The sequence below is a fragment of the Amblyraja radiata genome, chromosome 31 (assembly GCF_010909765.2).
Source record: "Amblyraja radiata isolate CabotCenter1 chromosome 31, sAmbRad1.1.pri, whole genome shotgun sequence".
NCBI classification, from domain to species: Eukaryota; Metazoa; Chordata; class Chondrichthyes; order Rajiformes; family Rajidae; genus Amblyraja; species Amblyraja radiata.
Window position 1 is genome coordinate 6,410,218 of NC_045986.1, and position 18,570 is coordinate 6,428,787.

At 42.6% G+C, this 18,570-nt stretch overlaps 1 protein-coding gene across 1 annotated transcript in view; it reads left to right on the top strand.

Moving 5' to 3' along the window:
• LOC116990665 (protein kinase C zeta type-like) overlaps nucleotides 1-18,570 on the top strand; it is a 288,589-nt gene that overhangs the window by 148,365 nt on the left and 121,654 nt on the right. The window contains exons 9-10 of the mRNA XM_033048584.1: nucleotides 3,319-3,416; nucleotides 6,335-6,421. Coding sequence (XP_032904475.1) covers nucleotides 3,319-3,416; nucleotides 6,335-6,421 — 185 coding nt within the window. The remainder of the gene's footprint in view (nucleotides 1-3,318; nucleotides 3,417-6,334; nucleotides 6,422-18,570) is intronic.

Sequence of the window (18,570 nt, forward strand, 5' to 3'; positions counted from 1 at the left end):
CCTTTTACCATTCCCGTGCTGTTTTGTGTTACATTCTATGTCCATCTTTCATTTTGACAACATTTACAGCCTCTTTGGTCATCAAAGTGCTATTACTTTGCCAACCTTATCCTTCCTCCTCACTGAAACATGCTGGTTCTGAACTTTGATCAATTGGTCTATAAACAATTTCCCTGTGTCAGATGTAGACAATTGCTTCGAATGCAGCCTCCTGGCCTCTGACCTAAGCCCTAAGTTAATGAACCACAAGTTGTGCATGGGTACAGGAGACAGTCCCGATGCAATTGTCGATGCAGCCAGGAAAGAGTTAGGAGGTAGGGCCAGTGTGGGCCTCAAACAAGGACTGTTCGATGTAACCAACAAAAAGGCAGGCATAGCTGGGGCCCATGCGAATGCCCATGGCCCAGGATCTCCAATGTTGTTGGAAGAGACTGATCAAAAGGGGATAGTATAGTTTAGTTTAGTGATACAGCACAGAAACAGGCCCTTCGGCCCACCGAGTCCACACCGACCAGTGATCCCCGCACATTAACACTATCCTACACACACTACGGACAATTTACACTTATACAAAGCCACTTAACCTACTAACCTGTACATCTTTGGAGTGTGGGAGGAAACCTAAGATCTCGGAGAAAACCCATTTGCTCACGGGAAGAACATAAAACTCTGTACAGACAGCACCCATGGCCAGGCCGGGTCTCTGGTGTGGCAACTATCGCTGAACCGCTGCTCTGGATGGAATCAGGGCAGTTCAGTGAGGCAATAGCTGGCAGAAATAATAGATCTGCCAAGGCAGTCCAGTTTGTAGATTTTGAGGGGGTGATAGAAGCAGGGCTGGGGAACAATAAAGTTGGAGGCTGTGGAGGGGAGATTGCCAGAGGTGATGAGATCAGTCTGGGGGATAATGGCCTTTTGTTCATCTATGGTCAATGGGGTAGGTATGAGGAGGTGGCTGAGAGCTGGCGTCTAGCCTCATTAGGGTAGACGTCAGCCTGCCAGACTACAACTGCACCTCCCTTGTTCGTGGGTTTAATGATAAGGCTGGCATAGTTGCAAAGAGAGCAGAGGGTTGTGCATTCAGAGGGGATGAGGTTAGAGTGACTGAGGGGAGTAGAGAAGTCAAGACAGTTGATGTTGCTTGGGAATTGGAAATAAAAAGATTCAGTTAAGGTTGGAGGCCAGCAGTGGGAGTCCAAGAGGAGGAGAAATGTTGGAGACGGGAGAAGGAGTCATCACTGGGTGGCGAGGACTCCTTCCCATAGTGAAAGACCTGGAGGCAGAGACAACGGAAGATGCATCATGACGGCCCCGGAAGCTCTCCTTGAATCCATGTGATATAACCTTCCAGAGTAGCCTACCTTGCTTGAATATCTACAATCCTGACCTCGACATCATTCTCGGTTACTTCTTGAAAAAACTCAAATTCGTGAAGCATGATTTCTCACTTATAAAACCATGTTGACAATTCCTAATCAACCTCTATCTGTTCAAATGCATATTCTGGTCCATCACCCAATTTCCGGCACCCTTGATTCCAAAGACCAACACAGATCACATTATAATGATACAATACACCTCTGACCCACTAGTTATACCTCGTCCGTGTCTCTAAAGCACCATGGACAGCTAGGAACTTAAATAAAACAAATATTAAACTGTAAATTAATTTTACAGCAAAACTTGCATTTGTTGCATGGGACAGCTCGGGCACCAGTTAAGGAGTTGCCCTCAGAAATCCTGGTGAGGGTTGGATCGGTGGCCTCCTGCTGGGCCGCGCGCGACTACCGGGCCAACCCCCACCAATCTGACATTTGCCAAATCTTCCGAAAAGGCGGTAGGGTGGGCATTCCCGCCGTCTGATGCAGGCTTCTGAGAGGAGTCGAATGGTCCGGTCCGCCCAGGCCGTCGGGGGGCTGAGATACCGGTCCGCAGATACCGGCCATCGAGCTCAACCCACCCAACACTGGTTGACCGATGAGGTCGAGATCGGTTGCCTCACCTGTCCTACGCGCCATTTTTTCGGGGGGATTTCCTCGGGGGATTTCAATCGCGTTCGGCTTAAAGGAGGTGCTGGAAAATTGGTGGTGGGCATGTATATTTTACCCCTCAGAATCTTCTCCAGTAACCTGCTTGCCATTGATGTTAGAAACATAGAAAATAGGTGCAGGAGGAGGCCATTCGGCCCTTCTAGCCAGCACCAACATTCATTAGGCTCAATGTACTATAGTTCCAAGGCTTTTCCTTGTCGCCCTTCTTAAATAGAGCAACCCTCCAGTCTTTATGAATTATTTGATAAATACAACTCTAAATGGAGTAGAGGAGCAATGACATATGGCATTGCAGATGTAAAACTCTACAGAATTAATGAAGTGGGTTGGGTGTATAAAAATCAACAAAATTAGTAATGTGTGAGTAAGGCGGTCAAGAAGAAATAAATATTGAAACAAGTAAAAAGATTCTCAGGAGGCTAAATAGGGTAAGTGTTGACAGGATATTTCTTCTCATGGGTAACACATTGAGTTTATTGTCATGTGCATAATTATGTTGAGGTATAGGTGCAAGGAAAAGCTTGATTGCAGCAGGATCACAAGCACATAGACTTGGACAACATGATAACATAAATTACACATAAATTATGTATAAATGACACACAAATTCTACAAACAGTGTCAAGTAAATGACTGCAGAAAACAAGACGGTGCCAAACACAATTAGAGAGAGAAAATAAACAAGTTCTCAGTAGAGCAAGAGGTAGACCGGACTGTTCTTTTGCACAGGTCAGATTAGTGTTGTGCAGGTCATTGTAGGAAAGTAGTTGTTCCTGAACCTGATGATGTGGGACTTCAGGCTTCTATACCTCCTGCCCGACAAGAAGAGGGCCTAACCCAGATGTCAGAGTTCCTTGATGACCCATGTTGCCTTCTTGAGGTAGAGCTTCATAGGTATCCATTCGATGGTGGGCCGGGCAGTGCCTTTTGGACCAGGCTAAGTTTACCACTCTCTGCAGACCCTTCTCTTCCTGTACATTGGAATTGTCATACCAGGGCATGATGCAGTCAGTCAGGATTCGCACTACAGTGCATCCGTCGAAGTTTGTTAGAGTAATCGGTGACTTGCCAAATCTCTAAACTGCTGAGAAAGTAGAGGAATTGGCACACGTTCTTTGTGATTATATCTATGTGCTGGGCTTATCTGAGGTTTATCCCCAGGAATTTAAAGCTGCTCTCTTGACCGCTGAGTCATTGAGCAAAACACAAAGTGCTCGAGGAACTCACCAGGTCACAATGCATAATACAATTCTATTTTCCTCTGCAGGATATTGACTGGGTACAGACAGAAAAACATGTGTTTGAACAGGCCTCCAGTAACCCATTTCTTGTTGGTCTTCATTCTTGTTTCCAAACAGAAAGCAGGTAAGAAATGTTTTTTATTGAAATTGACTTTTTCTGCCTCCTTGGTTCTTTTATTGGATCCCATTACAAATAACTATGGATTTGGAGAGGTGTAAATCTTAAGGAAGAATCCCAGATATTATGTATTTTCATTGATTTTAGATATATTTTATTGTCAAGAGATTGTGAATTCAAATTTTAAAATAGGCCATTCCACAAACTTGTTTTCAGTAAACAAACTATAATATTGGAGGGAGCACTGAAACATCACAAGGTGGGCTTTCTTGGCAATGGTACCGCAATTTAAAAATACATTTTCAGCTATTGTACCTCTATATCTTTGGGATATTTTGGCTCAGATTGGAATGTCAAAAAAAAACGTAGAAACATAGAAACATAGAAAATAGGTGCAGGAGTATGCCATTCGGCCCTTCGAGCCTGCACTGCCATTCAATATGATCATGGCTGATCATCCAACTCAGTATCCTGTACCTGCCTTCTCACCATACCCCCTGATCCCTTTAGCCACAAGGGCCACATCTAACTCCCTCTTAAATACAGCCAATGAACTGGCCTCAACTACCTTCTGTGGCAGAGAATTCCAGAGATTCACCACTCTCTGTGTGAAAAATGTTTTCCTCATCTCGGTCCTAAAGGATTTCCCCTTTAGCCTTAAACTGTGACCCCTTGTCCTAGACTTCGCCAACATCGGGAACAATCTTCCTGCATCTAGCCTGTCCAACCCCTTAAGAATTTTGTAAGTTTCTATAAGATCCCCCCTCAATCTTCTAAATTCTAGCGAGTACAAGCCGAGTCTATCTAGTCTTTCTTCATGTGAAAGTCCTGACATCCCAGGAATCTGGTGAACCTTCTCTGTACTCCCTCTATGGCAAGAATGTCTTTCCTCAGATTAGGAGACCAAAACTGTACGCAATACTCCAGGTGTGGTCTCACCAAGGCCCTGTACAACTGCAGTAGAACCTCCCTGCTCCTATACTCAAATCCTTTTGCTATGAATGCTAACATACCATTCGCTTTCTTCACTGCCTGCTGCGCCTGCATGCCTTCTTTCAATGACTGGGGTACCATGACAGCCAGGTCTCGTTGCATCTCCCCTTTTCCTAATCGGCCACCATTCAGATAATACTTTCTTGTTCTTGTCACCAAAGTGGATAACCTCACATTTATCCACATTGTACTGCATCTGCCATGCATTTGCCCACTCACGCAACCTATCCAAGTCACCTTGTAGCCTCCTAGCATCCTCCTCACAGCTAACACTGTTGCATTCAATTCCCTCGTCCAAATCATTAATATATATTGTAAATAGTTGGGGTCCCAGCACTGAGCCTTGCGGTACCCCACTAGTCACTGCCTGCCATTCTGAAAAGGACCCGTTTACTCCTACTCTTCGCTTCCTGTCTGCCAGCCAGTTCTCTATCCACATCAATACTGAACCCCCAATACCGTGTGCTTTAAGCTTGCATACTAATCTCTTATGTGGGACCTTGTCGAAAGTCTTCTGAAAGTCCAGCTATAACTCATCCACTGGTTCTCCCTTATCCACTCTACTAGTTACATCCTCGAAAAATTCTATAAGATTCGTCAGACATGATTTACCTTTCATAAATCCATGCTGACTTTGTCCAATGATTTCACCACTATTGCAAAGAAAGCTATTGCATCTTAAAACCCAAACAACCAAGCAGTAAAAACATCAGTGCCGTGTACATTATATGCCTATATTATCATCATTGTATATTTGATAATTCCGTAGTCTTTGTGAGCAAAATATGTGGTCTGTTACGGGACGTCGTTTTCACTTTGCTATTACAATTCAGTCAAATGAACAGGATTTACTCGTTTGAAGTCTGCACGTGTGTGTTAATTATAATTTTATAAACCCATCAAGATACTCTAAATTATGTTTTGATAAGTACCATTGTTAATAATGTAGGAATAGTTCATGTGACATATTAAGAAGAAATTGCAAAACTAAAATAGAGCCGGACAGCATGGAAACAAGCTCTTAGGCCCAACTTGCCATGACGACCAAGATGTGCCAAATATGCTAGTCCCACTTGCCCACGTTTGTTCCATTTCCCTTTAAAACTTTCCCATCTATGTACCTGTCCAAGTGTAAAAAAATCCACTTATCTGTCTAAAAGTTTTAAAAAAACTGCAGGTGGTGGAATTCTAAAATAAAAAAACAACAAATGCCAGGAGTGCTCAGCAGGCAGTGTTGGTGAAAAACAAAATAAAGTTAATATTTCATATCATTAGTCTTTCATCAGAGTTTGGCTTAGAAGGCTAACAGGGTATTTTCTTTTATTAGCTAAGATAAAGAGTACAAATGCATGAATGAACTGTTTGTAAAACTTATCAGAACACAGTGAATGTTGCCACTTTTAACAGTACCAGTGATGGTATAAAAGAGCTTTACAAAAATATAACCAGAGCTAAATAAATATTGTTATAAGGGAAAATAGGCTATATTGGGCAGTTTTCCTAAGAAAAAGGCTGTTGGGAGATTAAATAGAGATGAAAGACCCAGAAAGGGTGATGTGTAAATACCTTTGTAGTTTAGCACTGAGGTGTGATTGGCCCAAATTGGATGTTTTTTCTTCATTCACCTCTTTACGGCAATAAGTAATATTAAAGGTGAATTTGGAAAAATGTATAATCTTGCAAATAATTGTGGGATGGGGCAGGAGGGAAATTGTTCTGGAACTATGCCCTAAAAGGAAAAATCTGTGAACATGCGATATTGCAGAAAAATAACAAAAACATATAAAGCATTAGATTACATGCATTGAAACTTCAGGTGTCATCCAACATTTTGAGTTTTGTACACAGATGTTATTTTATTTGTAATGTAGCAGTTTTTAACGATTTCTGCATTGTAGTTGTTAAAATTGATTTTCTGTTGTATCTTTTAGGTTGTTTTTGGTTATAGAATATGTCAACGGTGGCGACCTCATGTTTCATATGCAACGTCAAAGGAAGCTTCCCGAAGAACATGCCAGGTATAAGATGTTTCGTTTAGAGATACAACGTGGAAATAGGTCCTTAAGCCCACCGAGCATGCCGACCCGTTCTCATTAGTTCTATCCTATCCCATTTTCTCATCCACCCCGTAAACATTAGCGTAATTTGCAGAGGCTAATTAATCTACAAACAGCTCGTTCCTGGGATGTAGCAGGAAACCGGAGCACATGGAGGAACGTGCATACTTCACGCAATCAGCCCCTGAGGTCAGGATCGCACCGAGGTCTCTGGTGCTGTGAGGCAACAGCTTTAATAGGTGCACCACTGTGCTGCCTTCAGTATGTACATCTACTCACATGAACTAAAAACAAAATAGTTGTGGATAATAACTCTGGGCCAAACTGAGTCAATGACAGATAGGCAAATAATAATAATGATAAATACCTGTCTGGGAGAAAAGAATGAGACCGGTGCAGCAGCTTTTAGTTGTGCCAAACTAGGCCCTTATTACCTCTAGCCAAGTGTCGCGATGTATAAATTCATTAGGGGAACGCACAGTGTTTTACAAAGGGCAGGGGGATCAAGAACCAGAGGTAATTGCATAGAAACATAGACAATAGGTGCAGGAGAAGGCCATTCGGCTGTTCGAGCCTGCACCGCCATTCAATATGATCATGGCTGATCATCCAACTCAGTATCCTGTACCTGCCTTCTCTCCATACCCCCTGATCCCTTTAGCCACAAGGGCCACATCTAACTCCCTCTTTAATATAGCCAATGAACTGGCCGCAACTACCTTCTGTGGCAGAGAATTCCAGAGATTCTAGCAGTTTGCCCACTACCGATGTTAGACTAACTGGTCTGTAATTCCCCGTTTTCTCTTTTCCTCCCTTTTTAAAAAGTGGGGTTACATTAGCTACCCTCCAATCCTCAGGAACTACTCCAGAATCGAAAGAGTTTTGAAAAATTATCACTAATGCATCCACTATTTCTGGGGCTACTTCCTTAAGTACTCTGGGATGCAGCCTATCTGGCCCTGGGGATTTATCGGCCTTTAATCCATTCAATTTACCTAACACCACTTCCCGGCTAACCTGGATTTCACTCAGTTCCACCATCTCATTTGACCCCCGGTCCCCTGCTATTTCCGGCAGATTATTTATGGCTTCCTTAGTGAAGACAGAATCAAAGTAGTTATTCAATTGGTCTGCCATGTCCTTGTTACCCATGATCAATTCACCTGTTTCTGACCGCAAGGGACCTACATTTGTTTTAACTAATCTTTTTCTCTTCACATATCTATAAACACTTTTGCAGTCAGTTTTTATGTTCCCTGCCAGTTTTCTTTCATAATCTATTTTCCCTTTCCTAATTAATCCCTTTGTCCTCCTCTGCTGGACTCTGAATTTCTCCCCGTCCTCTGGTAGGCTGATTTTTCTGGCTAATTTGTACGCTTCATCTTTTGTTTTGATACTATCCTTGATTTCCCTTTTTATTCACGGATGCACTTCCTTCCCTGATTTATTCTTTTGCCAAACTGGGATGAACAGTTGTTGTAGTTCATCCATGCAGTCTTTAAATGCCTTCCATTGCATATCCACCGTCAACCCTTTAAGAATCAATTGCCAAGCTATCTTGGCCAATTCACGTCTCATACTCTCAAAGTTACCTTTATGTATGTTCAGGACCCTTGTTTCTGAATTAACAATGTCACTCTCCATCCTAATGAAGAACTCATCCATATTATGGTCACTCTTGCCCAAGGGGCCACGCACAACAAGACTGCTAACTAACCCTTCCTCATTACTCAATACCCAGTCTAGAATAGCCTGCTCTCGTTGGTTCCTCTACATGTTGGTTTAGAAAACTATCCCACATACATTCCAAGAAATCCTCTTCCTCAGCACCCTTGCCAATTTGATTCATCCAATCTATATGTAGATTGAAGTCACCCATTATAACTGTTTTACCTTTGTTGCACGCATTTCTAATTTCCTGTTTGATGCCATCCCCAACTCCACTACTACTGTTAGGTAGCCTGTACACAACTCCCACTAGCGTTTTTTGCCCCTTAGTGTTTCGCAGCTCTACCCATATCGATTCCACATCCTCCAAGCTCCCCACCTCCACTACTACTGTTAGGTGGCCTGTACACAACTCCCACTAGCGTTTTTTGCCCCTTAGTGTTTCGCAGCTCTACCCATATCGATTCCACATCCTCCAAGCTAATGTTCTTCCTTTCTGTTGCGTTAATCTCCTCTCTAACCAGCAACGCTACCCCACCTCCTTTTCCTTTCTGTCTATCCCTCCTGAATATTGAATATCCCTGGATGTTCAGCTCCCAGCCTTGGTCACCCTGGAGCCATGTCTCCGTGATCCCAACTATATCATAGTCATTAATAGCTATCTGCACATTCAACTCATCCACCTTATTACGAATGCTCCTTGCATTGAGACACAAAGCCTTCAGGCTTGTTTTTACAACACTCTTACCCCTTATACAATTATGTTGAAAAGTGGCCCTTTTTGATTTTTGTCCGGGATTTGTCTGCCTGCCACTTTTACTTTTCACCTTGCTACCTATTGCTTCATTTTACACCCCTCTGTCTTTCTGCTCACACATTTAAGAAATCCTTTCCCTTTAACTCCATCCTCGACTATCCCATTTGACACCCCACACCCCTTATTCAGTTTAAAACCACCCGTGTTGCAGTGGCAAACCTGCCTGCCAGAATGCTGGTCCCCCACCTGTTAAGATGCAATCCGTCCCTTTTGTACAGTTCCCCCTTACTCCAAAACAGATCCCAGTGATCTAAGAATCTAAATTCCTGCCCCCTGCACCAGTTCCTCAGCCGCACATTCAGGTCCCGTATTTCCCTGTTCCTGCTCTCACCAGCACGAGGAACTGGAAGCAAACCGGAGATAACAACCCTGGAGGTCCTGCTTTTCAGCATTTTTCCGAGCTCTCTAAAGTCACGCTGCAGAATATTCATCCCCTTCTTTCCGACATAGTTTGTGCCGACATGCACTACCACTTCCTCATATGACAGTCCCGCCATCCCAGGGATCAATCTCGTGAACCTACGCTGCACTGCCTCAATCATGAGGATGTCCTTCCTCAAATTAGGAGACCAAAACTGTACGCAATACTCCAGATGTGGTCTTACCAGAGCCCTATACAACTGCAGAAGAACCGCTCTACTCCTATACTGAAATCCTCTTGTTATGAAGGTCAACATTCCATTAGCTTTCTTCACTGCCTGCTGTAACTGCACGCCAACTTTCAGTGACCAGGGTACAAGGACACCCAGGTCTCGCTGTACCTCCCCCTTACCTAACATAACCCCATTGAGATAATAATCTGCCACCAAAGTTTTTGTTTTTGTTTTTGTCACCTAAGTGGATAAGCTCACATTTATCTATATTATACTGCATCTGCCACGCATCTGCCCACTCACTCAACCTGTCCAGGTCACCCTGCAACCTCCTAACATCCTCTTCACAGTTCACACTGCCACCCAGCTTTGTGTCATCCGCAAACTTGCTAGTGTTGCTCCTAATTCCCTCTTCCAAATCATTAATATATATGGTAAACAGTTGCGGCCCCAACACCGAGCCTTGCGGCACTCCACTCGCCACTGCCTGCCATTTTGAAAAGGACCCGTTCACTCCTACTCTTTGCTTCCGGTCTGCCAACCAATTTTCTATCCATGTCAACACCCTACCCCCTACCAACTTAAATTGGTTTAAGGTGAGAGGGGAAGATTTAATAGGAATTTAACTTTTTCTAAATTAACTAAGATTTAACTTTTTCACTTATGGTGGTTATATGGTGGCTATATGGAGGTGGTTGAGGCTTGTGTAATAATAGCATTTATAAGACACTTGGACAAGTACATGGATAGGCAAGGTTTAGAGGGATATAGGCCAAACACTGGGCAAATGTGATTAGCTTAAATGGGGCATGTTGGTCAGTGTGGACAACTTGGGTTAATGGGCCTGTTTCTGTGTGGTATCACGCTATGACTCAATTAGTGTGGTCATACGTCCATCTATTATCTAAATGGTGTCAAGTTGGGGAAGTACAACGGGATCTGGGGGTCCCTGTTCATCAGTAAATGAAAGTATGCATGCAGGTATAGCAGGCAGTGAAGAAAGAGAATGGCATGTTGACCTTCGTAACAAGAGGAGTTAAATATAGGAGCAAAGAGGTCCTTCTGCAGTTATACAGGGCCCTAGTGAGACTACACCTGGAGATTTATGTGCAGTTTAGGTCTCCAAATTTGAGGAAACATTCTTGTGATTGAGGGAGTGCAGCATAGGTTCATAAGGTTAATTCCCGAGATGGCGGGACTGTGGTATGATGAGAGAATGGAGCGGCTAGGCTTGTATACTCTGGAATTTAGAAAGATGAAAGGGGATTTTATTGAAACATGTAAGATTATTAAAGGTCTGGACACGCTAGAGGCAGGAAACATGTTCCAGATGTTGGGGGAGTCCAGAACCAGGGACCACAGTTTAAGAATAAGAGATAAGCAAATTAGAATGGAGATAAGGAAACACTTTTTCACACAGAAAGTTGTGAGTCTTCCAATTGTCTAGTTATTGGAAGTAACATGGTATGTGCCTATATACATAGTCTATAGATTAGTAAGATTAAATGAGAACTTACCAGTTTGAAGTTTGATCTTTATTTTATGAGTAGTTACGATGAGGGACTACGTGAAGAAGACCCCGTCTGTGCGCATGCGCGTCAATCTTCAAAGCAGCGGTGTGAAATCACAGATAATAATTATCGAAGCATAATAGTAAGATACGTGAGACAAACATAACTTCCAGCTGATCTTTATGAGGGTGGGAGCGGAGGGCACGTAGTCCCTCATGGTAACTTCTCATAAAATAAAGATCAAACTTCAAACTGGTAAGTTCTCGTTTAATCTTACTATTTTACTTCGGCGTCACTTGAGTGACTACGTGAAGATTTCAAAGCTCTGTGATTTTCATGCCATGAGAAACGAGTCTACACAACCATAACTGCTGCTATGACAATGAGGGAAATACCTTCATAATGCATACAGTCATGACATTGATTTAAAACATGCTGATGCTGTTAATGAAGTAATCATCATAGTAACACCTCCCGGGTGCTACTATAAATAAAGTATGTAAATAGAATTGCCAAATACCTTTGGTCTGGCATTGGGTTATTACAAAATGTTTGGAAAAAACGAACCCAAACAAACCCGTTCGAATAGGGTTGACCGTCTAAACAGTTTTACCCCACTATATCGGGGAACCCCACCATCTATCTCTATTACCGGAGGGGAACCCACACGGCAATAGGGCTAACCGTTCTTTAAACGGAGACTCCAGAGGAACCCACTCCTCTGAGAATAACATTTTAATTTACAACTACCCATAACTACCCGGGTCTTTGGCACTGCAAAACAGCAAATCTAATGCTGCTGCAGTGCAACTACAACTGGGATATTCTGGTTCCCTCGTCGGCCTCGCGAAGTACCGGCAGGAAACCTCTGTAAAAGAGTATCCTGCACGAAATCTAAGAAAGGTAAGAAATAGAAACCTTACCTTCTTAGTTTAACTTACCGCTGACAAGCAGGCGACATACTTGCCAGTCCGGTGCTTCCGCCATGCGAACGACGATATGACGCGCACATGACTCCGAAGTAAAATTGTAGAATAGCCAACATATTATTTGTCCAATTAATCAGCTGTTAATTCATGCTTTAAAGCATGTTTTAAAATATTTTTTACTGAAATATCAGGGGCACCTCACTGTTTCAACTATTGGAGAATGTACCAGAATTTGGGTGTCTTGCATAAACGATCTAACTTTGCTCTCGTGGTTCATAACAATACTGCCACGCTTTTATTTGATTCATGCCCATTTGGACTTCTATATATAATAGCCAGGAATTCATTACATTTTTGTGATTCTGAATTAATTTTGCTGTTCATAGCATGTGCTGGTGTGATTTGATTTTTTTTTAGTTTTTCTTTAATTTGAAGATCATTACCACTTATAGCACTGAACAGGTTCGAACCATGAAAAATAGTTGTGATCTTTTATACACAGATCCATTTTAGTTTATTGTCATGTAAGCAAGGTGCAATGACATTTCTTGTTCACATGAGGCACCCTGATTGGACATTATACACACAGTAATGATAAATACAACAAGTCCAAAACATCAGAATAGCGCAAGTTGTGATGTAAATCAAAGTAGGGTAAAAAATAAATACAATAACAGATTATCCACATGGGATAGAGTTAAGAGTCAAAGTACATGGCAGCACCTCTGGGAAAGAGTTGTGAAGAAGTTAGACACAAAATGCTGGAGTAACCCAGCATCTCTGGAGAGAAGGAATGGGTGACGTTTCGGGTCGAGACCCTTCTTCAGGCCGATGTCAGGGGAGTGAGCGGTACAGAGACAGAATGTAGTCAGAGACGGTAAGACTGGTGGGAGAACTGGGAAGGAGGAGAGGATGGAGAGAGAGGGAAAGCAAGGGCTTCTTGAAGTTAGAGAAGTCAATGTTCATACTGCTGGGGTGTAACAACCATATAACCATATAACAATTACAGCACGGAAACAAGCCATCTCGGCCCTACAAGTCCGTGCCAAACAACTTTTTTCCCTTAGTCCCACCTGCCTGCACTCATACCATAACCCTCCATTCCCTTCTCATCCATATGCCTATCCAATTTATTTTTAAATGATACCAACGAACCTGCCGCCACCACTTCCACTGGAAGCTCATTCCACACCGCTACCACTCTCTGAGTAAAGAAGTTCCCCCTCATGTTACCCCTAAACTTCTGTCCCTTAATTCTGAAGTCATGTCCTCTTGTTTGAATCTTCCCTATTCTCAAAGGGAAAAGCTTGATCACATCAACTCTGTCTATCCCTCTCATCATTTTAAAGACCTCTATCAAGTCCCCCCTTAACCTTCTGCGCTCCAGAGAATAAAGACCTAACTTATTCAACTGTAACTTAGTTGTTGAAACCCAGGCAACATTCTAGTAAATCTCCTCTGTACTCTCTCTATTTTGTTGACATCCTTCCTATAATTGGGCGACCAAAATTGTACAACATACTCCAGATTTGGTCTCACCAATGCCTTGTACAAATTTAACATTACATCCCAGCTTCTATACTCAAACTGTCTACCCAAGCGAAATCCAGTGCCCTCCATAATGTTTGGGACAAATACCCATCATTTATTTATTTATCTCTGTGCTCCACAATTTGAGATTTGTAATAGAAAAAGTGGTTAAAGTGCACATTGTCAGATTTTATTAAATGCCATTTTTATACATTTTGGTTTCACCATGTAGAAATTACAGCAGTGTTTATACATAGTTCCTCCATTTCAGGGCACCATAATGTTTGGGACACATGGCATGATAGGTGTTTGTAATTGCTCAGGTGTGTTTAATTGCCTCCTTAATGCAGAGCTCTCGGCACCTAGCCGTTCCTCCAGTCTTTCCATCACATTTGGAAACTTTTATTGTTGTTTATCAACAAAATAATACATCAGGGAAGGTAGTGCATCCGTGGATAACAAGGGAAATCAGGGAAAGTATCAAAACAAAAGATGAAGCATACAAAGTTTATTTTCATCGGTATTCACCAAGGAAAAGGATATTGAATTATGTGAGGTAAGGGAAACAAGTAGAGTAGCTATGGAAACTATGAGGATCAAAGAAGAGGAAGTACTGACACTTTTGAGAAATATAAAAGTGGATAAGTCTCCAGGTCCGGACAGGATATTCCCTAGGACATTGAGGGAAGTTAGTGTAGAAATAAAAGGGGCTATGGCAGAAATATTTCAAATGTCATTAGAAACGGGAATAGTGCCGGAGGATTGGCGTACTGCGCATGTTGTTCCATTGTTTAAAAAGGGGTCTAAGAGTAAACCTAGCAATTATAGACCTATTAGTTTGACGTCAGTGGTGGGCAAATTAATGGAAAGAATACTTAGAGATAATATATATAAGCATCTGGATAAACAGGGTCTGATTAGGAACAGTCAACATGGATTTGTGCCTGGAAGGTCATGTTTAACTAATCTTCTTGAATTTTTTGAAGATGTTACTCGGGAAATTGATGAGGGTAAAGCAGTGGATGTTGTGTATATGGACTTCAGGAAGGCCTTTGACAAGGTTCCTCAAGGAAGGTTGGTTAAGAAGGTTCAATGGTTGGGTATTAATGGTGGAGTAGCAAGATGGATTCAACAGTGGCTGAATGGGAGATGCCAGAGAGTAATGGTGGATGGTTGTTTGTCAGGTTGGAGGCCAGTGACGAGTGGGGTGCCACAGGGATCTGTGTTGGGTCCACTGTTGTTTGTCATGTACATCAATGATCTGGACGATGGTGTGGTAAATTGGATTAGTAAGTATGCAGATGATACTAAGATAGGTGGGGTTGCGGGTAATGAAGAAGAGTTTCAAAGTCTACAGAGCGATTTATGCCAGTTGGAAGAGTGGGCTGAAAGAAGGCAGATGGAGTTTAATGCTGATAAGTGTGAGGTGCTACATCTTGGCAGGACAAATCAAAATAGGACGTACATGGTAAATGGTAGGGAATTGAAGAATGTAGGTGAACAGAGGGATCTGGGAATAACTGTGCACAGTTCCATGAAAGTGGAATCTCATGTAGATAGGGTGGTAAAGAAAGCTTTTGGTGTGCTGGCCTTTATAAATCAGAGCATTGAGTATAGAAGTTGGGATGTAATGTTAAAATTGTACAAGGCATTGGTGAGGCCAATTCTGGAGTATGGTGTACAATTTTGGTCGCCTAATTATAGGAAGGATGTCAACAAAATAGAGAGAGTACAGAGGAGATTTACTAGAATGTTGCCTGGGTTTCAGCAACTAAGTTACAGAGAAAGGTTGAACAAGTTAGGGCTTTATTCTTTGGAGCGCAGAAGGTTAAGGGGGGACTTGATAGAGGTTTTTAAAATGATGAGAGGGATAGACAGAGTTGACGTGGAAAAGCTTTTCCCACTGAGAGTAGGGAAGATTCAAACAAGGGGACATGACTTGAGAATTAAGGGACTGAAGTTTAGGGGTAACATGAGGGGGAACTTCTTTACGCAGAGAGTGGTAGCTCTGTGGAATGAGCTTCCAGTGAAGGTGGTGGAGGCAGGTTCGTTTTTATCATTTAAAAATAAATTGGATAGTTATATGGATGGGAAAGGAATGGAGGGTTATGGTCTGAGCGCAGGTATATGGGACTAGGGGAGACTATGTGTTCGGCACGGACTAGAGGGGTCGAGATGGCCTGTTTCCGTGCTGTAATTGTTATATGGTTATATGGTTATATGGTTAAATTAGCCAGAAAAAGCAGCCTACCAGACGACTGGGAGAAATTCAGAATCCAGCAGAGGAGGACAAAGGGCTTAATTAGGAAAGGGAAAAAAGATTATGAAAGAAAACTGGCAGGGAACATAAAAACTGACTGCAAAAGTTTTTATAGATATGTGAAGAGAAAAAGATTAGTTAAAACAAATGTAGGTCCCTTGCAGTCAGAAACAGGTGAATTGATCATGGGGAACAAGGAGATGGCAGACCAATTGAATAACTACTTTGGTTCTGTCTTCACTAAGGAAGACATAAATAATCTGCCGGAAATAGCAGGGGACCGGGGGTCAAATGAGATGAAGGAACTGAGTGAAATCCAGATTAGCCGGGAAGTGGTGTAAGGTAAATTGAATGGATTAAAGGCCGATAAATCCCCAGGGCCAGATAGGCTTCATCCCAGAGTACTTGAGGAAGTAGCCCCAGACTAGTGGGGTACCGCAAGGCTCAGTGCTGGGACCCCAGCTATTTACAATATATATTAATGATTTGGACGAGGGAATTGAATGCAACATCTCCAAGTTGGCGGATGACACGAAGCTGGGGAGCAGTATTAGCTGTGAGGAGGATGTTAGGAGGCTGCAAGGTGACTTGGATAGGCTGGGTGAGTGGGCAAATGCATGGCAGATGCAGTATAATGTGGATAAATGTGAGGTTATCCACTTTGGTGGCAAAAACAGGAAAGTAGACTTTTATCTGAATGGTGGCCGATTAGGAAAAGGGGAGATGCAACGAGACCTGGGTGTCATGGTACGCCAGTCATTGAAAGTAGGCATGCAGGTGCAGCAGGCAGTGAAGAAAGCGAATGGTATGTTAGCATTCATAGCAAAAGGATTTGAGTATAGGAGCAGGTAGGTTCTACTGCAGTTGTACAGGGTCTTGGTGAGACCACACCTGGAGTATTGCGTATAGTTTTGGTCTCCTAATCTGAGGAAAGACATTCTTGCATGTCGGAGAATGTTCACCAGACTGATTCCTGGGATGTAAGGACTTTCATATGAAGAAAGACTGGATAGACTCGGCTTGTACTCGCTAGAATTTAGAAGATTGAGGGGGGACGGGATCTTATAGAAACTTACAAAATTCTTAAGGGGTTGGACAGGCTAGATGCAGGAAGATTGGGATGTTGGGGAAGTCCAGAACAAGGGGTCACAGTTTAAGGATAAGGGGGAAATCTTTTAGGACCGAGATGAGAAAAACATTTTTCACACAGAGAGTGGTGAATCTCTGGAATTCTCTGCCACAGAAGGTAGTTGAGGCCAGTTCATTGGCTATATTTAAGAGGGAGTTAGATGTGGCCCTTGTGGCTAAAGGGATCAGGGGGTATGGAGAGAAGGCAGGTACTGGATACTGAGTTGGGTGATCAGCCATGATCATATTGAATGGCGGTGCAGGCACGAAGGGCCGAATGGCCTACTCCTGCACCTAATGTCTATGTTTCTATGAGGACCAAAGTTGTGCCAATGAAAGTCAAAGAAGCCATTATGAGACTGAGAAACAAGAATTAGACACATGAATGTTAGACACATCAGCCAAACCTTAGACTTACCAAAATCAACTGTTTGGAACATCATTAAGAAGAAAGAGAGCACTAAGAGCTTACTAATCGCAAAGGGACTGGTAGGCCAAGGAAGACCTCCACAGCTGATGACGGAAAAGGTCTCTCTATAATAAAGAAACATCCCCAAACACCTGTCCGACAGATCAGAAACACTCTTCAGGAGTAATGATCACTGTCCGCAGAAGACTTCATGAACAGAAATACAGAAGCTACACTGCAAGATGCAAACCACTCGTTAGCCGCAAAAATAGGATGGCCAGGTTACAGTTTGCCAAGAAGTACTTAAAAGAGGAACCACAGTTCTGGAAAAAGGTCGTGTGGACAGATGATACGAAGATTAACTTATATCAGAGTTATGGCAAGAGCAAAGTATGGAGGAGAGAAGGAACTGCCCAAGATCCAAAGCATACCACCTCATCTACAAAACACGGTGGTGGGGGTGTTATAACCTGGGCTAGTATGGCTGCTGAAGGTACTGGCTCACTTAACTTAATTGATGATACAACTGCTGATGATAGTAGCATAATGAATTATGAAGTGTATAGACACATCCTATCTGCTCAAGTTCAAACAAATGCCACAAAACTCATTGGCCGTCGGTTCATTCTACAGTAAGACAATGATCCCAAACATAGTGCTGAAACAACAAAGGAGTCTTTCAAAGTTAATTCTTGAAGTCAATCACCCGATCTGAACCCAATTGAGCATGCCTTTTATATGCTGAAGTGAAAACGGAAGAGGACTAACCCCCAAAACAAGCATAAGCTAAAGATTGCTGCAATATAGGTCTGGCAGAGCATCACCAGAGAAGACACCCAACAACTGGTGATGTCCATGAATCGCAGACTTCAAGCAGTCATTTCATGCAAAGGATATGCAACAAAATACTAAGCATGATTACTTTCATTTACATGATATTGCTGTGTAGCAAACATTATTATGGCCTGAAATGGGGGGGACTATGTATAAACACTGCTGTAATTTCAACATGGTGAAACCAAAATGTATAAAAATCGCCTTTTTTTAAATCTGACAATGTGCACTTCAACCATATGTGATTTTTTTCTATTACAATTCTCAAATTGTGGAGTACAGGGCAAATAAATAAATGATGGGTCTTTGTCCCAAACATTGTGGAGGGCACTGTATGAGGTGCTGTTCCTCCAATTTGCGCTGGGCCTCACACTGACAATGCAGGACAGAAAGGTCAGATTGAGAATGGGAGGGAGAGTTAAAGGGCTGAG